This window comes from Macrosteles quadrilineatus, unplaced genomic scaffold (assembly GCF_028750875.1).
Source record: "Macrosteles quadrilineatus isolate MER2022 unplaced genomic scaffold, UCM_ALF_1.0 Scaffold_8__2_contigs__length_117827958, whole genome shotgun sequence".
Taxonomy (NCBI): domain Eukaryota; kingdom Metazoa; phylum Arthropoda; class Insecta; order Hemiptera; family Cicadellidae; genus Macrosteles; species Macrosteles quadrilineatus.
In genome coordinates, this window is record NW_026542601.1 from 74,549,651 (window position 1) to 74,572,009 (window position 22,359).

At 34.4% G+C, this 22,359-nt stretch overlaps 1 protein-coding gene across 1 annotated transcript in view; it reads right to left on the reverse strand.

Moving 5' to 3' along the window:
* Nucleotides 1-391: 391 nt before the first annotated feature.
* The window catches only part of LOC129000166 (uncharacterized), a 43,706-nt gene continuing 21,738 nt past the window's right edge, over nt 392-22,359 (reverse strand). Inside the window, exons 2-5 of the mRNA XM_054427104.1 lie at nt 15,084-15,172; nt 3,815-3,923; nt 3,252-3,356; nt 392-2,182 (exon numbers count right to left, since the gene is read on the reverse strand). Of these exons, the coding sequence (XP_054283079.1) occupies nt 2,004-2,182; nt 3,252-3,356; nt 3,815-3,923; nt 15,084-15,172 (482 nt within the window). The 3' untranslated portion in view covers nt 392-2,003. The remainder of the gene's footprint in view (nt 2,183-3,251; nt 3,357-3,814; nt 3,924-15,083; nt 15,173-22,359) is intronic.

Below are 22,359 nucleotides of genomic sequence, written 5' to 3' on the forward strand. Positions count from 1 at the left end.
GTATCTAATAATTTAAACGTATTAATTTGCAGTATAATATGTTGAGATATAATGAACAGTTAAAAAAATACATAATTATTCTATGATTTTAGACAATCTTTGAGATGAATTAAGCACAGAGAGATTAAAAATGCTGCGTTGAGTTGATTTAATAAAAATTTATTTAATTAAAAAATTATATAATAATGACATCACAAAGAAAATATAAAGTGTGAAATCTGTATTAAAGTATAGTTAAATCAAACAGTCAACACTCAAAGATTTGTTGTGTTTGGTTTTTAAAATAAAAACTTATAAAATATTAAAATTAAAAATATTTTAAAATAAAATCATTTTATAATTATTTAAAATATAAAATATTTATGAAATTATTTTAAAATTTTTATATTTATTATTTCTTAACTTTAAGAATTAAAATGTTGTTACGAAAATGCCCTATAAGCAAAGATGCCTTTAATTATACTATAGACTAGAATATCACAATATAATGTATCTAGATATGCCGCCAGGAAGATATAGACACGAAGAAACTATGATACACTGAAATAGATACAGATATTGCATTTGAAAACCACATGTAAAATGCTTGAAAATTACGTCATCATAAGCACTCAACTGCTGTTACACGAACGAAACTTTTACAGTTGACATAGCTGGAATAACAATAAAATATTTAACTACTAATAATTATCTACAGAATACCTACGCAATTAAAAAAAAACTAGCACAACCAAACATTTTTTTTATTAGTTAAAACAAAATTTTTATTTGAAAGAGTTTTTGAAAGGCGATTAGGGAAGTTTAGCAGACAAGTTTGGGTTGTTAGAATAGGCCGTTGGCTTTTGAAGATTGTCTCATAAAAGTTATATAATGCATTTTTTGTTTGATATCAGATTGCATTGAAAGAAGATAAATAATATTACGAATATCTTTTTCTGTAATATTGGTGCATATTTTAAATAAGCTTTAGAAACTCTAGAAGCAAATAATGCCCGACTGGTTTTCTAAGTAGACTACCTATTATTGTCTGTTTACTGACATATCCAACAAAGGCTTCAGTGAAGTAAAGTAAATTTTGTACTGATATGTCATTTTATAAACTGCAGAAAATATTTTTATAACTATAGGCTATGGAAACACTGTTGGAAAATTTAAATGATCAGAAGGTATAATTGAATACGTCTAAGAACACTTGGATACACTTAAGATTTTTTAATGTGATATACATACATACAGTGTTTCTAGAGAGATTAAAGTAGCCTATTAACATAAAGTATCATTGAACGATGTTTAAGTTGACACAGTCACTATATACACACACGAAAGACAATACAGTTTAAAAGATATTTTTAAACAAAATTATTGATGTACAGTATACTAATAATTGTATTGCTTGTGGTCGTTTGATTTATTTGAAAAGCAAATGTCGAGTGATTCTCGGAATATTTGTTAAAGTCCATTACAATGTCTTTTCTTATGTAAACATAATTTTATCGCATATTTATGGGTGTAAATATAAAAAAATAGTGTGCATTTAAAATGTAAAATAATAAAAGTTATTAAAAGCTAGCGTTTTTTATTTAAGACTCAAACTTAAATAAATAGCCTACAATAAATAAAAATCTATATGTCGATATCCCACTTCACAATAATTCGTTTTTAATACTGCTGTAATTATACGTATTGGTTCGCCTCCCGTGAACGCACATTTATCATTCTCAATTATTCATAATGCCGCAAACTGATGAAAATCAATTGACTCTAATGTGGAATTAAAAAATAAATGGCATGTTGTGAAAAATAAAAAAAAACTCCTTGTTTTTCCAAAATCAAAATAAGAAAAATAACAAAATCAACCTAACTAAGCAGTACATACAGGCTATTTGGTGATTCATATGGCTCTCCGACCATCATTCTTTTTATTTGGATTGTGAAGTGGGACGTGGAAACCATCACAGCTATTACCACCTTGGGATTATAAGGGAAGGAAAACTCTAGGTAGCTCAGAATACATCGACGTCGAACATATCCAAGGAGTTACTTGGGTCCGAGTTGTGGAAGTCGTCACTTGGACGTATACAGTCCTTGGGGCTACATGTAACTCTGCCAGCTTTTCCACAGACACACTCCAGACAGGTGCCTGTATCCCTGGGCAGCACAGCACCCACAGAGTACTGCCTGCCTGTACAACATGGAGTAATAATCAGTACATATACAATACAGTCATTGGGGCTACATGTAACTCTGCCAGCATTGTCACAGACACACTCCAGACAGGTGCCTGTATCCCTGGGCAGCACAGCACCCACAGAGTACTGCCTGCCTGTACAACATGAAGTAATAAGTAACATCAGTACATATACAATACAGTCATTGGGGCTACATGTAACACTGCCAGCCTTGCCACAGACACATTCCAGACAGGTGCCTGTGTCCCTGGGCAGCACAACACCCACAGAGTACTGCCTGCCTGCACACCATGGAGTAATAAGTAACATCAGTACATATACAATACAGTCATTGGGGCTACATGTAACACTGCCAGCCTTGCCACAGACACATTCCAGACAGGTGCCTGTGTCCCTGGGCAGCACAACACCCACAGAGTACTGCCTGCCTGCACACCATGGAGTAATAAGTAACATCAGTACATATACAATACAGTCATTGGGGCTACATGTAACACTGCCAGCCTTGCCACAGACACACTCCAGACAGGTGCATGTGTCCCTGGGCAACACAGCACCCACAGAGTACTGCCTGCCTGTACAACATGGAGTATTAAGTAACATCAGTACATATTCAATACAGTCTTGACTGTACTCGGACATGTTAGTCCTTGGGGCTACATGTAACTCTGCCAGCCTTGCCACAGACACATTCCAGACAGGTGCCTGTATCCCTGGGCAACACAGCGCCCACAGAGTACTGCCTGCCTGTACAGCATGGAGTAATAAGTAAAATCAGTACATATACAATTATCAAGTTCACTAAACTTTTCAGGTTTAAATGTCTAATATGATGTTAAATGAATGTCACGAGGTAAATTAATGTTTTTAACTCTAAGGGTTCACGTCCCATTTATATTTGGAATTAATTATTATCTTTTCAAGAACCCTATATATATAATCAACTACTGACAGCTTTATTGCTATTGGTGAGAAACAAAGACATCTAGTTTCATACACAATCAGTAACATTTAGTCTCAGATGTGGTGGAATCTTGGTCAAAACCCTGCCTGGATACTTACCCATGACTGTACACAAGGTCGGCGTGGTGGAGGGCTCCGTGGAGTCTGTAGTGTTGAGAGAAGAGGAGTTGTCCGAGGAATCACTCCAGCTGGGGGAGGTCGAGTCTAGAAAAAGATGGGAGTCACTAAACATGTGTACGATAGTTGCGAATAATGTGGCATCATGGCCTACTCTAAAACAACGCCATGGCGTGGTGTGGCAACGTAGCTGCGGCCGGCCTTGAATATTAGAAAACAGAATGGAGAATTGAGATGAGTTTGAGGTGAAAATAACAGATTTTGATACATTGTAAAATTAATGTACAAAAACTAAAAATAACAATCATTTTCGAATATTTATTTTAATATGAGGCAATATGCCAAAACGAGTGTGCTTTTCCAATTTGTTGGTACATAACACACAGATTATATGCATAGGTAAATTTTTCATAATAGACAAACATTGAAACAGTTGGTGGTGAATTCTATGGTAATTGGTTGAAATCAATTTGATCTGTATTTACATGTGTATCTATGCGATATATTTTTAGCATTTTAACTACCAGATATTATTAATGATTTACCTGTGGAGTTATCGGATGACTCGTTGTTGGTGCAGTGTTGTTGGCCCCACCAGCAGAATACTTTGCTGTCAATACAGATGCAGAACTCACACGGATCGTCCCTTTCGATCTGTAACATCGATACATCGATCGTCATGGTTTGTGCGAATCATCGAATGACTTGGATGATCAACCACACTATGTTGATAAGTTTGTCTAAGTTTGAGTGAGTAATCAAATGGCCTCTAAAGCAGAACTTACTGATAGATTCATTACTCAAACGGATCTTCCCTTTCGATATATAACATCGATACATTGATCGTCATAGTTTGTGCGAATAATCGAATGACTTGTTGGTGGTTCAACCACCTCTCTGTCAATAGTGAGATATCGTTTCTCTATGTTTGAATGATCGAATGGCATCAAAAGCAGAACTTACTCAATAGATGCATAACTCACCCGAGTCGTCCCTCTCGATCTACAACATCGACATTTTGATTTCGTAGTTTGCGTGTGCTACCGATTGACAGCTATTGAATGTTGACAGTAGGGTAAAAATGAGAGAGCTAGCACCACCGTGTTATTAAACGGCTGAGAGAACTGGCACGGGGAGAACGTACATGGGTGAGAGAGCTGGCACGGTGAGAGAGCTGGCACACGGTGTCGAAAGTTTCCGTCGGCGTGTCGGGGTGGACGGTTGAGAGAGCTGGCACCGCGGAGGCTGGCACACGGGAAAGGTGTCGGTGGTGTGTCGTGGTGGACGGACGAGAGAGCTGACACCGTGGAGGGTACAGGTGTGACAAGATGTATTATAAATATTTAAATTAACATTTTGATTTTTAAGGTGGTGATGATTAACTCGCAAACGCTTGTCGCTTTTGTCAATTAGTGTTGAGTGTAGATAGTTTTCCAAATGCGTGGAGTAAATAGAGTGTTTAATTGTTAGCCTGATGTAAGGAATAATGGATAAATAATATGTTTATATAGATTAATTTAAAAACGATTATGGTGGAATCGCAAGCGATTTTATGGCATGCGCTCGTATATCATTTAACGTTGAGGTTGTTTCCACAAATATGTGACATATTTTGTTTGGGAATTTGTGTTCGAAACTTATATTTTAAAAACTACCATGTGATTAAAAAAATATATATATAAAATATTAGTTTCATCTGTTTAAAAAATCTTAGAACTGACATATGTTGTATTTTAAAATAAGTTAAACAATTTACAGATTGTATAGTATTTAGATAAGCGCTTAATGGATTTGCATCGTGGCTTATCGTGACGTTGCAGAAAACATGCGATAGTGATAACTGCGAGTGCATCATCAATTCATTTGAGTCAAACAACAGATAAGATGTCTAATTTATATACCAATTATTTGTTTACAATCTGAAGCAAGTCTTTATACTGATATCGATACGAGGTAGGTTGTGTAGGTCATGTTTCAGGTTGACGAGCGGTTATCGTCTCGGGCTTCGACGCCACGGGACCGGGTTCGGGACTGACGAAGGTAAGTATATTAGGATAATTTATTTTTACTATATTTAATTGTAATTTATATATGTAATAAAAGAAATGTTTTTGAGTTTAGTATATATTTATTCACAATAAGCAGTAGTACTACAGTATAAAAAATGTCTATTATATATCATGTTAAACAATATTATCTTTTTGAATCCAGGAGTTTTTGGACGAAGGAAAACCAAGCCATTTTACAAACACTTTATCATCCTTCTTCTTGAGAATCTTTTCGACTAAGTAAACGTCTTTATGTTTAACCTTAGTTAGCTCTTCTTGATAGAATCCTCCGGCAATGGGTTGGTTCTCGGCATCTACCAACTTGTAAGTGACGGGTTCTGTCGGAACTACTTGCGTGATGCGAAATATTTCTGTGGAATAATTCGGAGTATATCCCTTGGCGAATTCCCCTTTATATTTGCTAATGCGGACGTAGTCGTTAATTTCAAACTTAGGTATCATTCGTAGTTTGGGTTGTTTATATGAATAAATGGTCTTTAGTAATTCCATTTCATTCTTCTTTGATACGTCACACGGCTTCATTTTTATAGTCGAATGTTTCTTTGTATTGTAGAAGTCCATTAGTTGGTCTAGTATGTCGATCCAATTGTAAGTACCATTAATTGTAAATTTTTTCCACATAACATTTTTTAACGTGCGATTAAATCTTTCTGCCACGCTCGACTTTAAAATGCTGTAGGTAGAATAGTGGTTAATTTTATAATCACCCATCAACTTTTTAAACTCGGAATTGTAGAATTCTGTTCCTAAATCGGATTGTAAATTTTTTGGAACCCTTCCCTGTTTTAATATGTTTTCCATTGCAAAAGTAACCTCTTTACTGGTTTTAGTTTTGAGAGGTCTTGACCAAGCATATTTTGAAAAAACGTCAATTACTGTGATTATATACTTGAATCCCTTATTGACCTTGTAATATTTTGTCATATCAATTAAATCACACTGCCAAAGGTCGTCAAACCCTTTCACAACTACCTTTCGTCGAGGAAAATTCTTTCTTACCGACTTATGTAACTCGTTAGCAATATCTTCTTTTATACCCATAATATTAGTTACTCTATAACTCCTTTATCTCTGAGCTCTGATATAATAACACGGTGGTGCTAGCTCTCTCATTTTTACCCTACTGTTGACAGCTCCATACATGTCAATATTGAATTGATCATCGATAGTTCCTTTAAATATAATCCATTCAATATACTTACTATGTTATTTTAACTTACCTATATTAAGTTATTTTCTAAGTTGACCTTACAAAGAAATCTTATCTATAATATTAAAACGAAACTGGGTTTTTTTATTTCACGATTCTGAATGAACCACTTGACGGATTTTCATGATTTTTGTGTTGAAAGAAAGATAATTTTGAGAACTAGGGAATGTCGAAGCCATAATTTTAGTTTAGGGTTTCAGTTTTTTAGAAATTAAGTTTTAATTTTTAAAAAGTCTAGCAGCCGACGCTAGCAATTTAAAGTATTTTCAATGGTGGTTTAACTAACAGCTGGTTTATAACTGTCATTGAAATGTTTATGTTACGAGTTGTTTGTTTCCAAAAATATTGTTCGTTAGTGTTTGCCTACATACTATTTCACTTTAAAATGTAGATAGTTTACCCCTACCGTGAAGGATCTCCGTTATCAGGAAATGTGTTATTTTGAACTAAACATCTCAAACACTTGTGTTTACTCAAGTTTTGTCGTAAATGCAATCTGTGTAAGTATTTAGTTTATGCATTGCAAATTTCAACTCATATTTGGGAAACATCTTTTCAGCAGTTTATTGCTTAATTATTTAAGATATAAGTGGTTTACGTGTTGATACCTACTTCTTTTTCTGTATGTTTGAATGTGAGTACGTCGGCATACTAAAATGTTGGTTAGTAATGAAAGCGTCAATCGGTGTAGTAGGTCTCTATAAAACTGCCAAATAAACTGCAGGGTGCAGCAGAAACCGAAGTCGACTCATACCATACCAACTATCCCCGTAGTACTGATGATTCAGAAACTTGGGCACTGACCAAAGAACCGAAAAACCTTAATGCTGGGTTAGATAATAAAGTACAGAGAAAATATACAGACCAGTTCAAGAAAACGGCCTGGAGGTCGAAATAAAAAAGATCAGAGAGCTAAGAGAAATGTGTTAACACCCAAATATAGGGATGCTTTCCAGAAGTAGGTAAAGCTTGGATGGACAGGCTGTGCATAAACTTTTAAAAAGTATATTCCAAGGAGTACCACACGATAGACAGGAATATCAAGTTATGAAATGCATCCTCAGACTGGGATCTAAATTTTGAAGAGGCAGGTGATAGAAGAGAATCCTCATAAAGGTTTCAGTGGTCACGGAGGTAAGATAAGGTACGGTAAGTACATAAGTAGTACAGTATGCAATAAATTGGAGGTAGCATGTAGCTACTCTACTCAAAACCAGTGTGAATCGGTCGCCAATCTCACTTCAATATTTTTCAAATCGACACAAATGCTGTTTTATGGTAAAATTATCGGATTTAAAATGCATATCGCCATATTTTAGGTCTTTATTCGAATGGAATAAATAGGTTGTCACGTTACTTTTGTTTATAAGGTGATCTTCCCCATTAAAATTGCCAGAATTTGTGTCTATGCGTGTAAACTAGATGTTCTGAATTATTCCGTTTTAGTTGACAACTCGATTCCCGTACCTAGGACGGGCCACCAGCTCGTATATATAAAGCCAAAAGTACCCATGAACTTTTGAGAAAACTACAAGTCACACCCCCATTAACCATATACTTAAAATGTTCGTCATGACGAGAAACCTTGCGCAAAATTATCCATTATTTCATAAACTGCCCTCTAAGGTCGTAATTGCTTTCCGAAGGGATCTTTCCATTTACCTAATGTTAAAAATACCTCAGCTGTTATTATTTGTTTGTATTCTGTTTTGTTTATTTCATCTTAACTTAACCAATCAATAGTTTTATTAATTACTAATGTAGTAAAACGGGGTGGAGCCCGTGGGTAACAGCTATAGTTCGGCCGCTTAGAAAACGACCTGCGCGCTAATGCTAAACCAATGCTGGAGGAGGTCGCTTTCTAAGCGGCCGAACTATAGTTATAATAAACTTTAAATTACATTTGTGTGTAAATCATTTTGTATTTTCTACCGTAGTAAACCCGAAAATAGTCAAAATATGAATAAAATAGATGTTGTAGTATGATATTTTAACTGATGTACGTACACTTGGCAAAAACTACACTAAAATATTATGTTTTCAAAACTAAAGATAAAAGATGACATACATTTTCTTGGTAAATTTTTGAGAACGTTTCAATATTATCGGTTATAATATTATATCTGTTATATTGGTGTTATTTATTGGTTACATGTGAATTCAATTACTGTACATATCTTCAGTCTAAGGTTATGCTGCATAAATATCCCTATTTTCTATGGTAGGAACATATTTTTCTGCACAATAAACGTCATATGTTGTACATAAATACACTACCATAATAGATACAGTATTATCACGGTGCCAGTTTGTATACGGTGTATACATAGGGAGGTCGATGGCAGTTAATTGCAATAGTCTCTAGGTATTAGTGTGTTTACCGTACCTCTCTGTATCACACAGTACAGTGTTGCCAGATTTATATTTAGCATCTTTTTATAGGCAAACATAAAAATACATCAAAAGTTAAATTTTTTGAATTTTTTAGTCTGGCGAACAAAAAGGTCTGGTTAGTATGCATTTTATGGTTTGCACCCGATTTTTGAATTTTTTCATTCTACTTTTAATTCAACGCTGATTCCGAAAAAGGCGTTCTTTTCCGCGGAAATGGACCATAATCCCGAAAACTACCAAAAACCTTATTTTACCAAAGCATGTCGTGTGGGTATTCACATCAAACGGAATAACACGGAGATTACAAGATTTATTTTGATCTGACTTTTTATGGTATTTTTATGGCGTAGTAATGGTAATTTTTTAATTGAAAGAGAATTTAAGGTGCTTAGTCATTAATGTCAAGCTATGCTCGTGGCAACTGGAAAACTACAAGTAAATCTGATTGATATTCTGAAGCTTCACATACAGATAAAAACATCCTTGTTTCTACTTAGCTACAGTTTATATTGTGGAGTTTTAATAGTTGGAAGATAGAGCACCATCCCAGAAAAATGTAATGATGATGTTTTAGTTCGTCCGAAACGAGTTTTAGTTCAAGCTTAGCCAGTCTATAAAGAATCGTTACTAAATCATTAATCATAACTAGGAAGTAAACAAATTAAAAAAAAAACACATTGGTATTCAGTTTTCAGCATATAAAACGTTTTGGAGGATTTTTGACCACTATGACACTATTAGTTAGTGCATTATGTGACAATATCACTGGGTTGTCAGTGAAATGACACCTCCACAGGTAAACTTCATATAAAAAGTGGATGGAAGAAGAGGAAATTCTTATATTCCTCCAAAGGGTAGTTTTATACACTTTGAAAAATATTGGGTCAATCGACTACACCTTTGACAAGTCAATATTGTAGTGCCTAAAATAAATTTGGCTTTTTCTCAGTATCTGTTAGTATTGAAGGATGGACGGCAACATAAGCTGTTGTCAGATATGCGGTAAAAATTTCCTTATCAAGCCCTTCTGACTGAAGGATTTCTAAAAACTGTTTGAAGCAGTTGAGTCCTGGTAACAATCCTGATTTTCCATTTGAATCCTGGCTTTGAGGATGGCGACTGGTGGGGGTTTTGGTGCATTCTGAGGTTACCTACACAAGGAATAGGAAAGGAGAAGTCTGATATATAAAAAAATATGTTTTTTAAATGATCTAGATACTGGAATTAGTCATGGTGGAAGGACAGCTGATATAAAAATGATTTGTGTACAAGTACCAACTGTACCGACCATAAGGTTTTTCCTAAGGAGTTCAATCTCACAGAGGGAGTCCAATTAAAAATAACTGCTATCACAGAATAAAGAGTCATCTTCATTACGTTCCATGGGTATTATTAATTTTTTAAATAAAACAACTCATCACAATTTGCGACACACTCGATAGGAAGCTATTATTACACAGGTTCTGCTATTGTCAACAAAGTTTTTACATATGGATATCAATGTATCGTGATGTATACATCGTACGTAGTTGAAATAAATTGTGAGCGAGGAAACGTGTTCCACATGACGAGTTTGAACATGTTTGGGATTTGAGAGAGACGAATATTTCGTCCTTAAAGTTCTAACGTGTATTTATAGGTTAAAATATTCACCTCTCACACGAAAAAGTTTGAAATTTACTTCAATTCCCGGGAAATTACTTATTAATAGCTTAATGCAAGTTTGTTTCTGTTTAGAAGTAGTTAAAATTTTACAATTTCATGTCAAAATTTACGATCAGAAGCGATATGAAAATCAAGTACCTTACATAAGCTGTTTAAACAACGGAGCGGAGTTTTGTATGATCTATTACAAAATAATAATCAGCAAACTAATTTGGTATGGCTGTTTATTGAATACGTATATTCATGTATTGGGTATATTATGTTTACAAATAATTGATTAAAAGAAGTAATTACAGGAAAATGTTGAAATGTGCCCCTAAAATTGTCCACCTTTGGACTTTTACTATACAGTAATTAGTTATAACTCAAGTGTAATCAGTTAAATATCTTCTATATAAATAAAATTACAGTTTTGTCTGTACATTGCTTAGAATCATGCAGTTTTTTGTTATTTTTACGTTTCATAGACTAAGAAAGCCGAAACGAGTCTTATCTCAATTTCTGTCTGTATATCTGTCTGTCCATTCTGTGACTCTGTCTGTAACGCCAAATTGTCATTTTACGCGGCCTACTCCTAGGAAACTAGAGTACCGATCAAGGTTCTAATCGTTTTTCTGTATTTACTGGATTGGTGAGAGTGTCTTGGGCTATAAAAACATGGCCTGGCTTCTTTGAAAACAAAAAAAACGAACCATCAAAAACCCAATTTTGTTTGATTTTTGTCAAATTTTCTCCCAATGTTTCCTATTACATTTGATGAAATAACGATCAGCTGTTTGGATTAGTTCTCACTTCTAGCTGTCACTGATATGTTTACATTCACGTTTTGGCTTTGAAACTGTCAGATATTGTATTTGCGAAGGTTTATATGTATTCCTACACAGTAGTAGTTTTGGTAGCATATCTGGAAAAATGCACACTAAATATGCAAACCAACTCCTGTTCTGAATATAAGGTTTCAACTTACTGCAAGATTCCCGTACGTAGAACGGGCAAACAGCTAGTTTTAAATATAAGGAATTAAAAATGATTTATTTTTATGTCAATTAAAAACAAAATAGAATGACGAGAGGTTGTATTGTATTGGATATAATATTGTATTTTGTTTTGTATTAAACTCATTGAGTATACACAAAATCCAAAATAACATTTTATCATTATCAACTTGTCTATATTTTCGCTATATATATCACTAATTAAAATGCATACGAGCTGTTTGATCCAAGTATACAATGATGAGTGTGGAATGAGTTTATCTGTTACCAACTCAAGACCAGCTTTCTTTAGTTACTTTCTGGGAATTGCGGATAAAACTCCCACCAGTTTTGATCCAAACTACGCTAGCTAAGTTAATGGATTTAAATTAGTCAAAAATTGCTCAAATCGGCAATCTATACACAATAACATAATCAACGATGCCCATATATAACAATGAGCCCATCAGAGGGTTCGTGCATTGTATACATGGCGTGCGACGGGCCATAATCAAACCTATTATTACAAGCTCGGTTTCCCGGACTAAAACTTAGGTTCGTGTTGGACTGACATCAACAAACGTGGATATTCCTGTTATTTGATACTTAGAAAAGTTTGTTACAAAATACACTGTACCGTCTTGTCGGTTTTGTAGATATACCGTTGCCTAGACGAATTCAAGGAAGAATTACATGCATATTTTCGTTATTTTACGGGGTATTTAATTTTTTTATGTCACACCTTCACATCCTAGGACGCTAGTTCTAGTCCGGAACTGTTTTACACATTACTTCAAGCTATATCTAGAGATTTTAGGTATTATCACATAGATGAAATTTATTGGTGATTGTCGGGATTTGAACCTGGGACCTCGGCACCGAAGCCCCACGCTTTACAACTAGACCAGCTCGCCCCCCTGCTGGGTATTTAATTGAATTAGTATGGTTGTAATGATAAAATATGATGCTATTAGTTTCTACGGAATGCTTGAGATCAATTGTATTTGTCTTACGTGGTGGATTAGTGTCATGTAATGTTAAGGAAGACTGACAGGGGGTTTCTACAATCTATTGTGACTTTTTAAATGTCTTACCTTCACATTCTGGGACGTTAGGTTGTGGAAGGGAAACCTTTTACAAATTACCTCAGACGGGGATGCGGAATACTATCCCCCGGAAAACTACCCCCCCAGATGAAACGTGACGTCACAACATCTTCTAACTAACCAATATGGAAGCCGTGCCCACGACTGGAATACTACCCCCCCCCTTGACAAATCATGCTATGTAATTTTAATTTTAATTCTAGTAATTCCGTTGGATAGTAGAAAAGGCATGTGGTGAATATAAAACAGATTTTCGAAATGTTACAGCAAGTTAGGTTGGTTAGGTTAGGTTAGATTAGAACTGTTTGACAACTAAATTTGAGTGTCCGTGACTGGAAAACTGCCCCCCGGTCTCTGACGTCAATATGACGTAGGAACCTGCTTGGGGGGGTAGTTTTCCGGGGGACAGTCTTCCGGCGACCCCCTCAGACTAGGCCCAGTGGGTCGCGTTATCACATCTAAAGCAATTTTGGTTTGGCGGGATTTGAACCCGAAACCTCGGGGCCGAAGCTCCAGACTCTACTACACACTACACCAAACTGACCAGGGTTAAGAAAAAACCATGCACCTCATCATCATGTATTTAAAAAATCTTCTGCAACAAGTATGCAAAATAACCTCGGTTATCGTACTGTTATCGCTGTTATGATGTAGCACTGTCATAAGAGGAATAATAGTTGGTATAATAAGTGCTAAGTGAGGTCTAGTTTGTCTAAAATAACATTATAGTTGGATTTTGAATGTAAAAACTGTAAATGCAGCCTGAAGTAAGCTATGATTAACACCACAAGGGTTGAATCCTACGGATAATGAAGACAAAACTCTTCTTCTTGACGCTATATTTCACTTCCTGAAGCTAGTTGGTGGACCATATAACTATAAATCTTGCAATCCTAGCTGATTTTAGTTTAGAAATATATTTTGAACCAACTCAGTGACCCGGTATCCAAAAAAAAGTTACGAAATATATCTAAAATTGTATTTTTTTACCGGATTTAAAGTAATTACTTACACAACCTTTTGTGCTTTCTGTTATAATGACTCATGTTTGTGCACTATAATACGTTCTCATAGGTTTTTAACAACTAAAATTGAATACACCAATTGAACTATTGTATCACTACAACATTTTCAATTCAATCTTAGCCTCCTCGCAAAAATCACGGTTTAGGTTTCACGTGATCATGAAAAATCTGCTTATTTCACACGACATATTGAATTGATGATTATACTTATAGTATTGCACAACGGATCAACAATGACCTCGTATAATATCCAGTTCAGGAGATAGCCTTGTGTAGGGGTGAGTTTGTGGTTGGGACTTTGGCGAGTGCAACACTTCGTGTGTAAACAGTTTCCAACTTAGTTTACTGCTACCTAAATGTCAACTCCAAGTTTAAGAACACGTTTCAATAACTTTTTAGGTTAATTTATAAACAAAATGCTGATATTAATTTAATCTTGAGTTACAACAAAAAGTTTAAATACATTTTTGGTTTTAACTTTTGAAAGAGTATCTCAAACTTCCCATTGAATCTTTGACAGTTTTTGAGAGAACTAAGTTTTCTATTGATAGCGACATTTTATACGTATAGACGTACTCGCCTTTGGCTCGCTGGGGGCGGAGTCCCCAGTTATTATTAGTTATTATTAGTCTAGGCCCCCTTAGAAATATTAGAGGGGGGTTTGATTTGGTGGAGGGGTGTAAATTGGATACACTTTTCTAAATTGTTATTTGGTTTTAAAACTAAGACTAGTAACTATGAAAGTTTTCGAGTCCTTACCACGACGTAAGACAGTGTTTCAAGAAATATTGGGGAGGGGGGGGGGTCAACTATTTGTTGAGGGCTTAAAAGCTAGCGAAATTAAATAGCTAAGGTAGACAAAATACATTGTTTCGGGTAACTTAGAACAGAAAAAAAACAACATATAGTAAATTTTTCGGTTCAATATCCTCAAATCTTTAACAGTACATTATGGAAACTCTGCTAATCACAATATTTTTAAGTTATATTTGTAAACAACAGAAATTAAACATTGATGACGACTATGTATAACCATGTATAACCTAAAATTTTGTGGTATAATTTCGTATAAATTAGAGGGTTATTTCCAAAGGATGATGAAATTAGTTGTACATCACACGGAGCGAAAGTGTTCTTTTGGTATTTAATCGTATTTCAAAGTTCGGCAAGGTGCAAGATTGCCTCCCAAAAAAAGCCACTTTTGGTCCTAGTGATGAAAACTTTTATTTCACTCTATCACACTCAAGGTAATGGCTCTTTCAAATACAAAATGTATGTTATTTGTAAACAATTGGCTGCAGGATCGTAGGTTATGTTGGATTAAAACGACGTATAGAGGGGCGCCAGTGCCTAGGTTGGCTAAGTACGTACCTGATGGCCATGAGGTACCTCCTTCTCCCCGTCCAGTCTGCATGGTGAGGTAGTTTGAGTGGCTCTCAATTCTGGAGGCAGTCTTCCTCCTGCAAGAAGATTGATATCAGTCACTCATCTATTATATTATTAAAGTGATACAATCAAATTTTATGTAAACGGTTAAGGCCATTTACCAAATAAAAATATAGGCATATGGCACATCAAAATGAAGCTTAGAGTGTGTAGATTTGCCGAAAAGTATTGATATGGACTAATTTCTTAAGGGCTCTTCCCCACAGGATGATTTCCAAAGTGCTACACGCCTGGCATGCTTCCTAGGTTTACATGATTTAATTTAATTTAGTTAATGAAACAGCTGGTCAGTACAATGAACTGGTATTTGTTTATTTACTTGAAAAAGATGTTTGTGACGCTTTATGTTGATTTAGGAGGGTTATGTTTGGTTTTAAAGAAAGGTTGTATACGTTTTGTAAAGAATTGCTCAAAGATTTCATTTTTTAATTTATATAGTAAGCTACATGTAAAGAGGCTTGACTAAAGTTGAAGAATTATGGTAAAACATGTCATTTGTGAAGCTTCAATATGAAGCAATTGATGCTATTGCTACACTAAGGTATGTTGTCAGATACTTTTGAATCTATTAACATAAAAAGTAGGGTTTTGAAAGTAAGCATGTTTACACTTTTAAATCAGTTTATATTTTCAAAGTAAATCATAAAATTGCCGTATTTTAAAACACACATCAGAATTACTTTATTAGCTCTCTAGGTCACATTTTCTTCCCGTTGCAAAGCACGGGTATAGCAGCTTGTTTTACATTACAATACAACGCCAACACCTCAATATTATGTGCATTTTAAGAAGATGAGTAAAGAATGGGTGAGATGACAGCTTCATTATTTCTAGATCTTTTGTTTCTAGCTAAGACTATTTATTTTCAATTATCAAAAACAGCTGAGTACAGTTTTGAACCACTTAAAAGCTACGGAACCAGCATCGAACCAGTAAACGTTTGATTATTAGGAGAGTATTAAACCGTTCAGATGCCCTAAAATCATTTTTAAACACCAGCTATTGATATTCAGAATTCTACATGTTAATTGTGAGCCATAGGTCCAAAGTAGCCAACGTATATCCGTCGATGAACTGAATTTTTAAACCTCGAAACGACAACGAAGTGCGACTTCGTTTTCGCCGAAGTGTCAGTCACCGTAATCACGGCAACGATGCAGGCTTTCTGTTTCGTTCGTTATAATAGCGTAAGGGAGTATGTTTAATCTATGGTACTATCGAACGATCCCGGCAACAATGTATCTAGCAGATTCTGGGCTTCATGACAACCAATGAAGATGTCCGTTTTGCGACTATTTCTTTTGACCTGTGTTTGTTTTTCTGCTTAGTTTTCGTCTATGGTTGTCATAGCGACATTGTTTCGGTGTACATATTTTTGTTTTTATACATTTTAATAATCATTAAACACTATATAATAATTTGTCTTTACTCATTTAATTTAAAATAAAATGTATATAACAGTTTTTAGCGAATTTCCCTATAGGGAAGTAGCTATTACCGTAGGTCTCATGGTAAGACTTAGGCCCGGGACCGATTTACTTTTTCATTTTAATGTCCCCAGAGGCCAAAAACACAATTCGTTCAAATTTTTATATATGTATATATATATATATATATATAGGTATATATATATATATATATATAGGTGAATTATTATATATTCACCTATATATAATACTTGAATGAGTTAACGACTTGTATGAGTTCGCGATCCAGCATGATCGGACCATGGGAACAGGGTTTTATGGGGGGTTTTATGGGGTAAAAATTGGTTTTTCTCACTTTTTACCCTCAAAACACAAAATTTCCCAATTTTTCTCTAAACCTTCTTAAAGAGCTTAAAAAAAAACAAACAATTCAGTATATCAAAGTGTTTTTGTACGGTTATTGGTTACGGAGAAAACTAAAAAAATGGGAAATTTAAAATTCCCATGTTATTCTTATGGAGAATATTGTAAAATGTTGTAGTTTGCTTGTTTACGGATATATTTTGATCAAACTTGGCAAATTTATTTATTTTATAGTAAGCTATCAATATTTTACAAAAAACACACTACTTTATTAGTTTCCTTGTAGCAGCAAACCTAGGTACTCGTTAAACCTAATAATGTTATTTAAATAGATAAATTGAAAATCAATTCGGCCAAATGGAAATTCGCTTAGACGGCAGGTTTGCTGCGGCGGGGGTATTGTGTGAATGTTAGTGTTTTACCACATGACAAAACATTTTGCATCTTCTGGATTTGAACCCATTTATGAATTCAGTCTTCTGAGGTAAGGGTATTGCACTATATATTTAAAGATAGCACATTTTTAAGTTTAAGTGAATAAATATATTTATATATATTTGTCTTCAGTGAAAGCTTTTGATAAAACTCAGCAAGAGTGTCTAAATACTAATAACATTTTGGAAGCTGTCACTGCGACATCTAGTCAAAATATGCCTGGGAAGGTTAATTCCCGTTTCAATATTGATCTGGGGCTCTAAACCACAGACTTTCGAAAAATTGGCGTGAGCGTTTTTTAAAAATTGAATTTAAATAAAAGCTACGCTATGAACTAAATAACATGTTGAATAATGTTTTCTTCAAATTTTAAAATCCGTAGTTGTGATTTAATTTTTTATGAAAGGTAAAAACATTTCTAAAACCATTTTAGCCGTTTTTGGAACAGCCTATAAAGAATTGTTAACATTAGGTAGCTAAAGATGGGTGAAGTTCCTAGTATTAAACATATACAATCTATAAGTATAAAAGAGGATGTTTGTATATATATATATTTGTTTGGCAGTGATAAACTCAGACACCGCTGAACCGATTGCCACGAAACTTGGTACATACGTGTAGAATTTCATGGAATAGGTTTATACACCATCAATTTCGTTATCCGTCCAATCGGCTCCGCCCCAGTGGCTCTGGAGTTTCCCATGTTAACCTTATGATAAATGGAATTAATGAATCTTAACAGCTGTTTCAATTAAACAAGTTGGTTCTGTTCTATGATGTTCAATAGCATTAAAGTTACAAGGATTACCAACAGGGTGCAGCACTATTATTTCTTACATTTATGTCAACAGCTAATTTGCAACCAAAAGGTGAGTGAGCGTAGCGAACGAGCTCCAACCTAAAGGTGATTGAGCGTAGCGAACGAACTTCAACCAGGACGTGATTGAGCCATGCGAACGAGATCATCTTGAAAATTAAGAAGTTAAACGGGGCAAAGCCCGCGGGTTACAGCTAGTAACTAAATAAGACTTATCATTGCTGTGTACTCGTTTTTGTGAGTTTTTCATAATGGTTAGAAACACATCCCTTAGATATCATTTACATCACATTACTTATTAATACGAGCGAATTAAATTGAAATATATATTGTTATCGTATACGTTTTAAAAAGAGGAGAAAGGAGACAAACTAATTTTATCAGCTATAGTTCATTGAAAGAGTCTTCCCCAAGGAAAATTAGTGAGCCGTAGCTGAAAAATGTTATTTTAACTGCAAACAGACTCTCCTATCTTATACCTAAATATTGATGATTAGCCTACATTTTGAAATGGGCCAAGGTTAATAATTGGAGTGTAAGTTAGCAAATCGTTTCCTTTATTAATAAACGTAAAATTGTTATGACTCCTTGAATACCACAAAACTCAAAACGTTATTTAAACTACATTTAGCTTTATGTGACACATTTATTACCGGTACATCTAATATTCTTATGATTAGAACAGTTAAACCAACTTAACCAACTATAATCGATTTGTTTAAATTCTGAAGTATACCTAATAAACTTATCCTACAATATAATGAATTCAATTATTTATCAAATAACATGAGTACGATGGAAAAATTATCTTTTGTTGAATTGAAAATGTAAAATTTAGTACTTTTACTACTTAACCAAATTATTTAATTACCTTTGCGGAATTGGTCATAATAAAAGATAACGAGACAGAAAAGTGAGGGGAATGCAGGAAAGCTGAGAGGAGGGATGATTTATTCAATACAATTTCGCCCTCCCCGAAAGCATCTTTATGAAATACGGGGTTGCCTTTTGGAGGAATACGTTAAACCCAAATAGGAAAATCCATAGTATTGTTTGAAGTTCTACTTTTGAACTGAGTACATTATATCTTTGGTAAATATCTCACTAATGGAAAGTTCAAAAGGTCTTCACCCTTTTGATATGAACAGTTTTGTTTGAAGTACAGTACAGTACTAAGTAACTTAAATGAACCCTTAGTAAAATATATAACCATTCATTGTTTTTTTTTAATCAAAAACCTAGTTAAGAAACCAGAAAAATGCTCAATAAAAATTTATAAAAATCTGTAAACGGTCTTTTTCCAAATTATACTTAATTTTATAAATTTATATCAAATGAGAAAGAATTGATTGAGCAATAGCATTGAAATCCATCAATTTAATTACCTAACACTATTTCCCATTGATTCTCAAGCTCTTGCAATAGGCCCTAATGCTTCATTTTACAGAAAACAGTTATTTACTAAAGCTATGATTTTATCCAGATAAATACTTTAAAATATTATGCTCATTTCTTTAATACATCAAAAATTTTTGTTAACTTTAAACCATCACTATATCACATTTCTGGTAAAAATGGTTTGCTTACAAGCACTTGTTAAGAATATTGTCAATGTCTTAATGCCTTTCCAATTTTGAAATTTCTTTTAAAGAAACTGTCCAAACCGTCTTGTTACTACGTAGCATCATCCTTTGTTACAAGCATTGTTATAGCATTCTTAAATGATATCTAAAAAAACAAATGACAAGTGGGTCCAAAATCGTCCCTGCTTGGAATCGAACCAGCGGTCTTCAGATTTGAAGGCGAGTACTATTACTACTTGGCTACGAAGAATTGTTTGATGTGGAGGCCTACTCAAATGTTATATCTATTTATTACTTCTAGGTAAAGTTTAGGAGGAGATATCGAATTGAACACATCCCAAGAGTAAGATACTCGTTATAGTCATTACTTGATTGTATTACAGAAACAGAAAGATAAAGAAAGAGAGAGAGAGAATTTCCTGAAAACTTTCTCACTGGAAGTAACTTTTCCATAGCAAAATTGATTTGTATCCCTTGTGTTGGAAAGGGCAAACTTATCTTCATAAATGTGTCTGTTCTGATGAAGAGAGATTGGTTTGAGGAGGAAAACCCAAACATTGTTGGTTGAATGTGTGCTTTGGGAATATTTCTAGTTTGGATTTGAATCATCACTATTATTTAGCACTACCATCCGTAATTTTTCAAATCTATTTTTAAGCCACTGTAATATGCCTATGCTTTGTTACACCAATGCAAAAGTTTTATAAAAAATAGGTTTGGCAGTGATTGGGTCTGAATACAAGAGAGTGAAGTTTTGAACAGGTGGCACGGATTAATTTGATCATTTTTTTATGCTTGGCTACAAGTTCAAGTTCGATTTGTATTTTGTCAAAACCTGTATGGGTAACTCAAAATACGAACCATCATATGCATTGTGTTTTCATCATGACAAAAACAAATTTACAAGATTAATAAGTAAAAGCGAAGGTTGTTTGATTAATATCAAGTTTAAAAACAGTAATCCGACCGCTAAATGATCAACAACTCGGGGATTAAACCCACGGTGACATGATTGATTACATAAACCTCCCTTTGGTGCATTTGGAAATCGACATTGAATGACAACGTACTTAAAATAACATTTATTGATGCTACAAATATCAATTTGGAGTAATCGGTAAAAAACACAGTATCTAAAAAATCTGCCAATATACTAGTTTACATTTTAAGTATTCGAAAGCATTAACATAGCTTTGTGAAACATTTATAGAGTATTTAGTTTCAAATTCAATGGGTAACTTGTTAGAAAAAAGTTAAATTATTGGGTGTCGAATCATGGGAAACGGTTGAGTCAAGTTATGTTTATGCATGTTTGTGCTGTAAGAATTAGCCCAAACCTTATTTTATCCTCGTCCTGCAACAAAAACGGGTTTAACACATTCGAAGCTTATATCTGGAGCAAAATGTGATCAGTTGGAGTAAAGGAATTCAACTAAACCTTTTTTCAACTAAAAAATTCTTTGCAAATTTCAGAAAATAAAACAGTCTTGATTATCTTCAGATGGTTATATAGTCAATGGTTATATAGTCCATAACATGACCGCCCTAGCTAATTTGGTTTATCTAGAAATATCATCAAAAGGCAAAAGGAATCGCTTTAAGCCCTAGTCATGTGATATACTAGGATCCGATAGAAAGACGTAAGCAAGCCTGGTTCCTTCCCGGACACAAATTACAACCAATATTCATTTGTCACAAGCACCATTTTTAGTATTACAATTGGACCAGATGGTGAATTTATAACAGTCTGGTGTCAGCCACAATAGCTTGGGTGACATACCCCTCAGAACCCACTGCAAGCTTTTGTTGATTTGTGATGAAGAATCAAAATTTTTATCAAAGAATGACAGAGATTGTAATAATACCGCCCCGCAGCAAATCTTCAGACTAAGCAAATTTTCATTTGCCTAATTGGATTTTCACTCATCTCCTTAAAATTTCTATACCTGACATGAAAATCGTCGAGCAATCAAAATAATTATTTATGTTTTAGTTCAACGTAAATGCAAATTATATTTAAATATGGTGTACAAATTTTAATGTTGTATGTACAGTATTTTCATCGTCACTGGGCTTTTTCCGGAACCGTATTACAAATTACTTCAGGCTAGTCCTAGAAGGTTATTATTGCATTTATAAAAGCCAAAAGTGATTAGCGGTGATTGAACATGGGACGTTGGGACCAAAGTACCGAGTTATAAACCAGCTCGTTTCCCCAGCGATATTATAGCTGTAATCAGGAAATTGATGGAAATGGTTATACAAATTTCTCAAAATATTACCAGACAAAAAACATATAAGCCTACACACTAAGTAGTAGAAAAGTAAAAAGAAAGTGTAGGGAAACGTATCCTATTCGGGTATTCGTTATGATAAATCCTTGATTTAGACCGTAGTTCGTATGTAAGGACTTTGAAGGAACAGACAGCTTCGAACTGAACAATTGCGAGTGTTAAGTTACGCAGAGTTGTACTGTAATTACTTTATTGTATGGCAAAGAGGGAGTTATTCCTGCAAACTTACTCTCATAAACTAACTTTTTCAGGGCCAAATTAATTTGTACCCATTGTGTTGGA